Source organism: Chelonus insularis, unplaced genomic scaffold (genome assembly GCF_013357705.1).
Source record: "Chelonus insularis isolate UGA/USDA-ARS -01 unplaced genomic scaffold, ASM1335770v1 contig_404_pilon, whole genome shotgun sequence".
Classification (NCBI taxonomy): Eukaryota; Metazoa; Arthropoda; class Insecta; order Hymenoptera; family Braconidae; genus Chelonus; species Chelonus insularis.
In genome coordinates, this window is record NW_023276561.1 from 744,458 (window position 1) to 757,407 (window position 12,950).

At 27.7% G+C, this 12,950-nt stretch overlaps 1 protein-coding gene across 1 annotated transcript in view; it reads left to right on the plus strand.

Annotated features, from left to right (window-relative positions):
- LOC118069012 (protein groucho-like) overlaps window positions 1–12,950 on the plus strand; it is a 32,579-nt gene that overhangs the window by 2,422 nt on the left and 17,207 nt on the right. The window contains exons 2-4 of the mRNA XM_035086820.1: window positions 9,032–9,129; window positions 10,224–10,287; window positions 12,279–12,323. Of these exons, the coding sequence (XP_034942711.1) occupies window positions 9,032–9,129; window positions 10,224–10,287; window positions 12,279–12,323 (207 nt within the window). The remainder of the gene's footprint in view (window positions 1–9,031; window positions 9,130–10,223; window positions 10,288–12,278; window positions 12,324–12,950) is intronic.

Here is a 12,950-nt window from a genome sequence, read left to right on the forward strand (position 1 = left end):
TTTTCATAACTTAGAAATATTTATGGTTTATTTATTTTCAGTATAAATATTCAGTTAATTATTACACATGCACATATACATTACTATTTTTCATGTCAAGTAAAATGAATGAATTTTCAAAAACAAGTGGTTCAAGGATTAATAAAAATTTATATTCATTTAGTTTATTTCGATGATTGATTTACATCTTTATCATATATATGTAACAAAGCCTCCAATATTGAATTTAAAAATAATTTATTTCTGGAGCAATCGGCTTTTATCTATTGTTGATTCTAGAATATTTGTATTTTGATATTTTTTTTTTTTTTTTTCAATTTTTCTGTTATAATATTTTGTATTCTATATTTTATATGGTAGCTTTTACATTATCTATAAATCAATACAATCAACTTGTTACCCTGACAATCTCTACGGGTTTGTCCAACGTGAAATATACGTAGAAGTGCATGTTTACACACAAACTGTGTAAATATTATTTCAGTTACGTGGCTAAATAGATAGATGATCGTGATGGTATATTGCTTATCAAGTGTATGGAGATATAGAACATGACACAAAACGTTACATTTCAGTAGATCATCATCATTATCATCATTATTATTATTGATTAAAAGAACATCTAACACTTTATAAGTGGATTATATTATGTTATTACAAATAAAAAAAAATTTTCTCTTGAATGAAAAAGCTATTTCAAAAAAAAAAAAAACTGTTTTTTGCATTGTAAATATCAATTAACATAAATCGAGATTACTTAAAGATTAATATTAATCATAATAATCGGTTTGAACAGAAAACTTTCGCAGATAAAGAAATAAGAAGACATAAACAAATGAATAAATTAAATGATAAGTAAAATTATCATTTGTTATATTTTGAGACAACGATAATCGTGGCATTGATGTTTATAATAATTGAGAGATGCCAAAAGTATTAGATAGAATAGCCAAAGCTTTAAATAAATAACATTTCTACAACTTTGTACTATTTTTATCGTGATTTGGCGTGCTTATGCATTAATAATATATATCTAAAGTCATTGACAAATATTGCTAATTACTACAATAAATATTCTTACATAAACAGGAATGAGTTAAAATAAATATCCTTGCATAAATATAGAACTTGGAAGAACAAAGAACGTGTGATACACGTGAATTGATATGAAAAAACAACAGTTTGTGACAGAAGTAATGTGTGATAACAATAACAATATAAACAGTGTGTTGTAGCAAAACAATTAAAAAAGAGAGACACGAATAATACATAAAGTAACTCAGAAGTGCTGAGGAAAATAAATTCAGTGTACAAGAGTAGAACATCAGAAAGTTGGAACGATAACGACAAAAGAGATTACTGATGAATGTTGGCAAGTGCTGTTCTAGTAATAATTGAGCCTCGTTATGTCTGTTGCGAATTTTCCTCTTTAGCCAACTTACAAAGCGTGAAATTTCTATTTGTCTCTTTCAAATTGGCAGAATAATCTTCCCAACAATGTTCTCTCAATTCTTCTTCTTCTTCTTCTACTGTCACTCAGTTGAAACAGACCTTTCTAATCTGTCTCCTTTTACTTTTTGGCGACTAACTATAACTTTTAGTAGCACTAGTTAGACTACATTATACAAGGAGTTCCTTGTCGCCTGCTTTTACCAAGCAACAATAGCTCTTGTTGCTTAAGTGAGGTCGATTATTTCGAAGGAATAGGGGCTAGGAGGAAGTAAAAAAGGCATTGGAGTAGCAAGAAAAAAATCGTGTAGATACAAAAGACGAGAGAAAATAGAAAACAGCTGCTTTGTTGCTATCAAGTTCACCTTCGTAGAAATATGCTAACAATAAAATTTCTTAAGAAACAATGAAAAGGTATGGGAGGCTAAACTTTGAAGAACCTGACGTCCTTTCACGTGCATTTTATTGACCGGCTTTTTTTTACGCTTCAAATGCAAATTTCATGTGAATCAACTTGTTCATTTACTTAATCAACTCAATTTTTTATGTAAATAATCTGCTCTACGAAAAAATACTCTGCTCGTAACTTTGGAAAATATGATTAAAGTTTATATATACTTAGCAGACGTTTTTATTTACATTTAATAAAATCCATTTCGTTGCTTGAGTAAATTATATATACTTTAGTTCTTAATTGCCAACATATAACGTAGTATTTTACGTTTGATAAATTTTTTTTTTTTAGTGTTCAAGTGAATTTACAATTGATTTTTTCTTTTCCATCATGAAGAGAAATAAAAGATAATTAAAATATTCATTTGTTGATTAATTCATTATATACAAATATTTTTATTGTATTGATATTTATTCATGAATATGAATTTCTAAAAAATATTTATTTTACATACAAAGACAAAGTTGGCCTCGAAATTAAGGTGTTGATAATACGGTCATTCACCCCAATCATTTCTAAAAGTATCACTTGAAACCTGTAATTAATCATAAAATTTAACAATTAAATGACATGATTATTTTAATGAAAGATTAGCGATATTTGTAATTAAATAAATATTTGAAATTTAATATTACAAAGAGTTTAATACATGAATTTAATCCGTGAGTAATTTTTAATTATGATTGAAACGATAAAAGGATTTTTATGTAATCATACGCAGATTGTACATAATTAGAGTTTGTTGATTTTATAAAATCCATGAGTACATATTTTATCTGAAACGTAGCTCACAAACATTATAATAATAATAATAATAATGGATATATAATAAAAATTGAATTTTATTAAAAACATATCGCTTTTCAATATTTTAATTCAATTTTTTTTGTATTTCACACTTCATTCAGTGCCCGTCTTTGTGAGTAATCGAAAGGAAACATTTGGGATTAAACTTAAAAGTACTGCAGGAAGTGATAAATGAGGTTTGGTCATCCGTCGTTAAGTGTGATGGGGTAGAAAAGCAAGAGGGTATATGAGCATTAAGGTGTCAATGATACTCGATTGATACGGAGTAGTTTTGATTTAAGTTAGGTCAATAGAATATACATAAAGATGTACACACTCATTGTATATTTATTTAAAATATGCAAGAAGTGAATTAATATTGAAGTTGTGAATAAATCGTTATGGATCATTTGGAAGTAATGAAATAATTTAAAACCACCTCTTTTATACTACAGTATACCATTTTAATTTTAATTTTTTATTGAGTTCAGTAATTTCCGATTAAACAATACAAGTAAAACATTCCACAATAAATTGGTATCATTTTATTGCATTTCGTAAAACAATGGAGTCTGACTGATGTTAATTAATATCATTTGTATACGCGTTTATAGTTACACGAAAATGAAATTTGATTACATAATATATAATCATTTTATCATATAATAGTATAGAAAATTTGTATAAAGAGTTTGGGGATAAAATTGTGTTTAATTTTTGGTATATTATTCATTTTAATAACTACTCATCATGAAAAATTCATTTTCAACGTGCATTATATAAAATATATAATATTGATTTTAAAATAATTGTATGGAGTTCATTATTTCAATTAGGTACTATTTAAAAGCGTATAAATGAAAATAGATAACGATTATTAACTAAACCTAATGACAATATTAACTGAAAAAATAATGATTATATCTTCTAATGTCTATAAAAATCGACGCCAAGCCTATATTCAAAATAATTTTAAATTAAAATACATTAAATATAAAAAATATTCAAATTATTTCAATTTTACCAAATTATTTAGTTATTCATAAAATTAAAATATAACTCATGAAAAAACTTTTACATTATATTTAAAATTTTTGAATAAAATCAAAGTTGATGTGTTTAAAAATGTTTTGTATTAATTTTTAAAATATAGTAAACAAAAAAATCAAAAGAAGTATTGTGAATAACACAAAAAAATTTACACAATAATTATTATTTAAAAAAATATATATATATATTAGTGCAGAATGTTGTAGAAATAGTAATATTTTTGATGGCCATTTATGATCCTTTATATTTTTTTTTGATGTACTGCGGTTGCAGAGCGCGGTCATCCTGTTAGTTGTGATATTCGCTAGTCTGCTCATTCTCGTTATTTGCGGCAGCACTAAAATCGCGAGAATTTTGAGAGTGTGGCAGTAATACTACTGTAGCTTTGGTGATAGCATTGGCGTACATATAGAAAGTGTAGATGTAGTGTAAAAGGTATAGTTCCCAAAGCCACGGCCAGCAGGTTGGGTCAGCGTGGCCGGCGGCGGTTTGCGAACTATCTCAATTTGCTGCCGCAACCACAACGACCGCGAAACCACGACTTCCCTCATCCCGTGACCACTTCGAACGTCCCGCGATCCTCTCAGCTTCTCTTTGGTTTGCTCTTCATCTCCCAAACTGTTTTGTCCTTCTTACACATTCAGGCCTCGTTCGTTCTTGCGGTTGATTCTCTATCTCATAGTCGCAGTCATCAACTATCTCTCTTTTACAGCAAGCTCCTCGCTCTCCATTTTCTTCCTTTATACTCAGTTTCAAAATCTCTTAAAGTTTAACGTCTGACTGCACTTTCGTTTCCATACCACATTAATTTCACTTTTATTCCTTTTATCCTCTTCATATATTGCATCTTATATATTTTGCCGCTACCTCGAGTGCTTTTCCGCGCTTGACCGCTACAAACGTGGTCTCAACTTCGGAACAAACTGTCAATTATTAACGGATAGAGAGGCAAGTTGAGTTGAGTGAGACTTTGAAGGTCGAAGGTAAAGAATTTCAATGGATTCAATCACGTTGGTTTATTGTGCCAATTTTGTCATAATTGAAATTCTTACATGCAATCTTGTATCCTATGGTTTTATTTTTTTTTTTTAATCTCCAATTAGCCGCAAGAATATTTGATTCTTAACTGTGAACATACAGGCATCTTTTTGAGTAATAAAATTTAATGGATTTTGATATTGAATTTTAAAAATTGTTGAAATAATGTTGTAAAAAGGATCAAACCAAGTGTATAATACTAGCTACTGTATACATATATTGCTGTGTGAATTACTTGGTCCTAACAGAGGAGCAGTATTTAGCACAAAGATGCGAACTTTCTGACAGACATTGAATAACTTCTAGTATTACACGTTTTTTGAGATAAAAATCTTTAAAGTAGAAAACTACAGAGAAAGAATATTCTACCAACATAAAAGATCAGAGTTTTATCTCTTTACAAATTTCAACTTTTATTTTATGTGATCTATTTATTTTGCAATATACTTTTTTTTTAATTTGAATTCATCAAAAAATGGTTTTGATTCAATTGTTGTTAATTTATATCAAGGCTTTATTATTTGACTTTCTGTCGCTTTTTTTTTTTGCAATGATAAATAAAAATTTAATCACTTCTATCATTTATTAATAAAAAAAAAATGTGGCAAGTTCACTATAAAGTGTCCTATTAATGATAGAATACATCTTAATCAGAAAAAAAAGAGAAAGGAGATAATAATCCGACAAACTGGCGAGCTGAAATGCAGCTTCAATGATCAACTATAAGTTAATCAGAGCTAATTATAAAGAGGGAAGAAATTGGACTAGATGCTAAGAAAAAATAAATGAAAAAAAAATTGTAAAAGATCTCAAGATCGTTCACAATGACTTGATTGTCATCAGGGTCACGAGTCTCTCGTTGAAACAACTTTTTAAGATAAGGTCTTTATTCTTCTTATCAAGTACTCCTTTTCTATCATCATTCCACTATGGATCTCAGAGTATTATTCAAGCTTAGGTAATTTTACGGGTCGGTTCGATACACTTTAATTAGACTGTAGGATCCTCTTCCGCAGTTGAAAATTACGGGTAATTGACCCTTGACTTACGGGAACAATAAAATCGTCTATAAAACTCTAGAGCTTCCACTGCATGGAAATAATGAAAGTTAGGTAGTTATAGTGAGTTAACTGATGATAAGCATCTGTTGAAACAGTTCAAATATAGCACCTGGAGTGTAGATTATCAACCACAACATTTCTTGATATATCGATAATACACGCTCATCTCGGTATTTTTTTCCTTTTTTCTTCAATCAATCAGTCATCATTCTCTATACAACTCAATCATTATATACATTTCTTAATGATCATTCATTTTATTGAAATAAATTACATATATCTTCCATTAAAATAGTTGAATAAATATTCAATTGTTTAACGATTATATTCTTACTCATTTTATATTTATAATTAATCATTAAAGTCAATAATTATCCTTCAAGAATGTAAATCAACTCACGTCTCATTTAAATAAAATTAGATATTTAAATTAGTTATTATGCAAATATTTTTGCAACTACTTCTGAAGCAACTGTGATTAATTTATATTATAAATTTCTTATTGAATGAACATTGGTTATATGAATATATATTTTTTTACAAGTAATTTTGATTTTTTTATATATTTATTTTAATAAATATTAAAAGTGAATAAATTAATGATATGCCAATAGATATGCGATTAAATAATGTTTTTGAGTGCAAATAAATGCAGTTGTGTGTTATACAAATGATAAAATAAATTTTAAATAAACTAAATAAAAAAACTAAAATTTTTTTATATTTACTTAAAAAAATTTATTTACAGAAATTATAAATATTGTTGATAAACTGTAAAATAAATAATTTAAAATATAAGAATATAAAAACAGAATTTTTTTATCAATTTAAATAAAAAGTATAAATAACCATTAATTTATTCGAACCTAACTTATTAATTCAATATAAAAAATATCCTTATAACTAAAAAAATTATTGTTATTATTGAAATTAACAAGTAATTATTTATTTGTTATTAAATTCCAGAAAAGTTAAAGACTGGATTCAAATTTAAAATCAAAATTCTGTGACTAAATAAAATAAAGTATATTCACTTGATGTAATTAATCTCATTAAAAAAAATATTATCTTATACTTTCATGATTCTTAATAAGGCATAACAGAAACAGATTTTCAATGAAAATACTAAAATTCTGATTTTAATTTCCAGTGCTTGATGTTCCAAGCATCATTTAACTCTAATAAAAGCTTTAATGGTATAATAACAGACAATTTAATGATGAAAAGAACTTGAAGATGTAAAATAAGATATCCAAGCAAGACGGAAATATTGGAAAAATGGATGAACGATAAAAAGGATATTTAAGAAGTAATATAACAATAAAAAAGTCTGAAAGTCTTATTAAAGCAACAATAACCGATTATTCACTGGGGTTATTTATAAACAAACCGGAGGGAGAAGTAAAGTACTAGCGTTAGACAATGATTGAATAATGCAGGAGCCATTGGTTGCTTCCCATGCATGGAAATAATGGAAGTTACGTCGTTGTAGGGAGTTTATTGATGCTGAGCGTCTGTTGAGACAGTTCGTACAGCACCTGTGGTGTAGACTATGCGTGATGCCAGTGCATCGGCGGCTACCAGTCGAGCCCATAGTTTCGGTTGTAGCGTGTAATCCTCGTGGACACCGCAAACATGTAATTAACACTTGCTGTGGGCGTCTCTGTCCTGCTTCACAGATATAGATCGTTCTCGCTCGTACATGCAACACACCAGTGACCCGACGACTCCACCACGCCAGTCAGTTGAGATTATGTTCACTGTACTGTTGAAGCGTGTGGAAGAACTTGTGTGTCTATCCCGCCTGAACAGAATATATAAACAGTTGAAAAGTACGAGAAAGAAGGAGACAAACATACCGGTTTAACACTACTGCTGGTACTTAATCTTTTTACTCCGCTTTACATTCATCTCTCTTGTGCTTCCGAGTCTCCTCTTCCTCATGTTCGCATATTCCCGGGATTCTTTTTATAATCTTTATTTGCTTTTCTACCGGCTGCAGCTGCGCCGAGTTAATCATTCGACACATGTACGTTCACCAGTCGTATGATATGTACGCTTTGCACTTACGTGACTTCTACAAACATTACTGAGTTATCGATAAATAGCGGATGAACGGAGATAAAGATATAACAATAATGAATATTGAGATATTAGCTAAAAAAATTAGCCTCTTTTATCTTTTAAGTCTTCACCTTTTTTTTTTTTGTTTTATTGTTGTCGAAGAAAGAAAGTTTGCTGCTTTAGTTGGTTAATTTCATGAGTTTTCAGTTGAATGGATAAATATTTTTCTGAGAAGCCCAGAAAAGCTTTGCAAATCTGGAGCATAAGGTGAAGTATTTGAGGCGATGTAATAAATATTTCCTTACTTATTTAAATAATAATAATAATTTTAGGTGTGTGATACTTAATTGAAATATTTGAGGTAAAAATATTCCACCTTGTTCCAAATTTCTCCATCAAAAGTTATTTTAATATTTTTTTATGTGACTTGAATTGCAATTTTCTCATAAAAAAATATTTTATTTCTAAATTTAATAAATATTTTATAATTAGAAGATATTTAGATTAATTTGCATTAATGACAACAATTTATTACTTTACATTAAATATTTTTCTTGTGTACATAAAATAATGGAGTAAAAGATTGGATATTTGATAAATATTTATCATTAAACTTTTTTATATATAAAGTAAATGACAAAAAGCTTAAATGTTAAATCGACGATAATTGATTATATTAATAGATAGTTTGAAGAGGTGAAGAAGTACTTGACAATCATTTCGTTTTTCATCAGATCATTTGTTACCATATGAACTGAAACTAAAATAGATTCGATTGGCTGATAAAACATCAGCAACAAGGTGGCGTCATCTGGTCGGCAAATATTTAAATGTAAACTTCTATAAAGCCATTTCCGTTTTCTCATTTTAGTTTCCTTTATTTTGTCTCTTATTTTCAGTTTATACGCTTTCGTAAATTGTCTTACTTTTTACACACATACCTATTCTATGTTTTTTTATACTTTCTCCTTCTTTTAGTCTGACTGACTGGCCTTCGTTCGCGGATAATTTATCGCATCCGGTCTCTCTCTGTTTCGTCGGGACTATCGTCCCGCCTTGCGGTGTTTATGTATACGTCTCACTGGACTTTTTACTTTACCTTTATAATTTTTTTTTTTTACGTTTTCAGGGCCCACCGCAGCCCGGCCAGCCGTTCAAGTTTACGGTGGGTGATTCCTGCGACAGGATTAAGGAGGAGTTTAATTTTCTGCAGGCACAGTACCATAAGTAAGTGTTTCTTTCCTTTCGTTTTCTTTTATTCAAGTTCTCCAAAAAATTATGCAACCAATGAACATGCTTGTAAAACATTCATTAAATTAATTATACAGTATTTAGCATATTACTTTAAGCGATTTTTACCTATATTTTATGGCCGATAAAAAATGCAGACTAGACATCATTTAAATGGTTAAGAACGAGTTTCCTTTACTGCAAATATATATATATATATATAGATACTGTCTAAGCTTACAAAGAATATTTAAGTAGAAAACAGAAACCGTTAGATTCATTGATTATTCATTGTCTCTTGGTTCGATTTAATATTCGCTTTGTTCATCGCGGCTTTCTTTCCACTTTTCTTGACATATAACCACGATTTCTGCTTTTTTATGCATATACACTACTCGTCTGATATATGTTGAAGCAGGTGGACAACCGCGGAATCGTTTGCAGCTGACGAAAACTCAAGTATACATATCAGCCTAGTGTATATGCGTAGTATATTTATATATTCAACTCTAGGAGGTAACAGGAAAAAAGGGAAATTTTAGACTATAAGAAGATTGTTATAATACTTTATGTATACATCCATTTTTATATTTCTACGAAATCGTACGACACATTATCTTTTCCAATTCAAATGCTACAAGTTTTTCTTTATTTCTCTTCTAGATAGCTAACTCCAATTTTGATATCGACGTATGTTTTCCCACTTTATCGAGACCAATGTACGGTTATATAAATGCAGAAAATATAAGGGGGTTAATATCCTTGACTAAACTTTTTTTTTTCAATAAAATATTGAATTATTTTGTCATCATGGAATTTAATTTAATTTCTACGTTAAAAATTTTCACGCTTTAATACACTTATTCAAAAAGAATAGATATATTTTTTTTTTGCTTTAAACAATTGAAATTAGAGTAAATTGAAGTTCCATTTAAATGTTGGTATTGGTATGTAAAAAGAAGGCTTGAACTCATTACTTTTTATTTTTTATTATAATTATTTTCTACAATATTTAATCAAAAAATAAAAAAATAAATAATAAATAACAAATGAAATACACATTTTTTTACTGATAAAATTTTTTATTTCAGCATGAAACTGGAATGCGAAAAATTAGCCACTGAAAAAATAGAAATACAACGGCATTATGTCATGGTAAGTATCTACTATTATATTACTTATCTGAAATATTTATGTATACTCATGAAGAGTCGAATATACTTGAAAAAATCACGATATTCTTTTCTAAGTAATTTCGTAATGACTATATAAACAAAAAGCTGATAAAGTGATACATAAATATTAAAAATAACACTAGAACTTGGAGAGGACTTTCAAAATTTAAATTAACAAAATGGTCGTATAATCCTCTTATCATCAAAATTTTCATTAATATCCTATTGTAGGTTCATTATATAGATAAATTAATGGATTCTCAAATTATTCTTATGTTAATCTTATCCATTTAACGATATTTACAACCGACAAAAAATTCCCTGTAATATTTATGGGCATCTAAATTCCACTAGATTTATAAATGTTGGTTACATAAATGCTGTTTTCATCTTAATGGAAATAATTTATTTATTATTTCCTCGCCAAAAGTGTTGTTTATTATGTTTTGGCTTTAATCCATACCCTCACTCATAACTCTTTCATAATGTACACTCTTAATCGAGTCGACACTATGTACTAACAATTCACATATTTGTCTGTGATATATAAATATAAGTGAAAGAGTAATACAAGTAATATACTTTTGTTATAACTTGGAAATGTTGTTCCCTTGGCACAATTAAACTTCTTTAGTTCACGTATAGATTTAATTCACGCTGAGGCAACTAGTTCAAACACTATTAATCAAGTTGACGATGCGAAAGGAAGTTGTTGGAGTGATTTATCAAGACTTTAAGTCTGTAAATTCTCAGTTAAATCGTGTATTCCAACCACATTTTCTCAGCTACTTTATTAGACATACTTCGAAAAGTTATGATATTTTTACGTATTTATTATTTTTTTTTTTTATTCTTACTAAAAAAGTTGACAATTAGTACTAATGTTTTTTACCGTTGAAATATGACCATTTTTTTAAAATTTATTACTGGATTATAAAGTTAACGTTAGTTTACAAATTTCTATTTTCGTATGTAAGCGAAAAAAATATTTTATATACATTTTTTCACTCGAAAAATTTGAAATATATCTGACAGTTAATTTTCAAATATGAATATATGGTAGGAGAAATTTATGAATATTTTAAATCATCAATTAAAATTCGATTTTATTTTCACAATAAAAAAGTATATTGTAAAGAATAAATTTAAATATAAAATACATAAGCATTTTTTTAAAAAGAATTTACGTTAATTTTAAGGAAAGAAAATTGCTAAAAAATTGGTCAGAGAGTCATAAATTTAAGGTATTAATTAAAATAAAGTGTAACTAATCAATCTCATTTCAAGTGGAATTTCGTAAGATATTTAGAAATCGTATATTGGCGATTTACAAGAAATTAACTTGTCAGCCAGTAATGCGGTTATTTAACTGAATAATCTCTTTTACTCTGTTCATTTCTTCATTTCCTTATTTCGTTCGCTCGTTCCCTGCCGAGCTTCCGTACTGCCAAGTAACTCACTTACGAAGCAATTAATTGCGCAGGTAATTACTAAGCTAATGGTCCATAAAATTAAGAACCTGTATAAGCTGCACGCGGTCTTGTATACGCTCTTAGAATATCGATGCTATTCGACTACCATTTTCTGCTCCTTATCTACTTTTAAACTACCTCACTAAACTTCACTACATGTATACATGTTTGATACACATATGTATACCGTTTAAATGAATTATCTCTATTATTATCTCTTCATAATTTTTATGTTACAATTATCCTGATTCAAAACTACCATAAATCTATCACCTGTACCTATAATTTTAACATGATTTGAATAATAAATATTGGACCAGTTGTAAAAAAATTTGAAAATAATTTTTTCTTTTATAAATTGTCAAATAATAGATAAAGTAATAAATTTTGAGATAAATTAAACTCTTTAACATATGTTGGATTGAACGGTTATCCAACCATTTTTTTCATTATGTCTAAATATATTTTTTAATAAGTTTTTTTTTTATTTATTTTACAGTATTACGAGATGTCATATGGACTCAACGTCGAAATGCACAAACAGGTGAGTTTATGAAATATATATTAAAAATCAGTGATGAATTATAAATTATTGACATTCTAAATTTTTTCATTAATATTAAATATTTATTTGTAATAACGGAAATGACTAATATATAGAAACTCTAGAATATTGATAAAAATGAAATATTTAACATTAAAAGAAAAATTTACTATATTGTGAAAAAAATTTTATAATTGCAAATTAACTTATCATGGGTAATTTTATACTATCGCGGTACCCTTGTTATTTGGCTCTAGAAAATCGAAAAATCAACATTTTGGAGTGTTTTTTTTTCTAAAATTCTCCTTTTTACGGCGGATTTACGAAAAAAATTATGGAGATGTAAATGCACTCATTCACGTATAACTGTTGATATCATGAAATAATAACGAAGCCAATTTTAAAAAAACTTACAATTAAATTTGAATTTATTATTATAAAGTAATCTATCAATTCTATCATAAAAATAAAATATTTTAATCATTCCATAAATGAGTCATTCATTTATATTTATATACTAAAATAAATGTTATTTTTAATTTATTAAAATCATATTATTAAATATTATGCTTTGGAGATTAATAATAAAAAATTTCTTTTATTTAATTCACTAAGTTATAAAAAAAG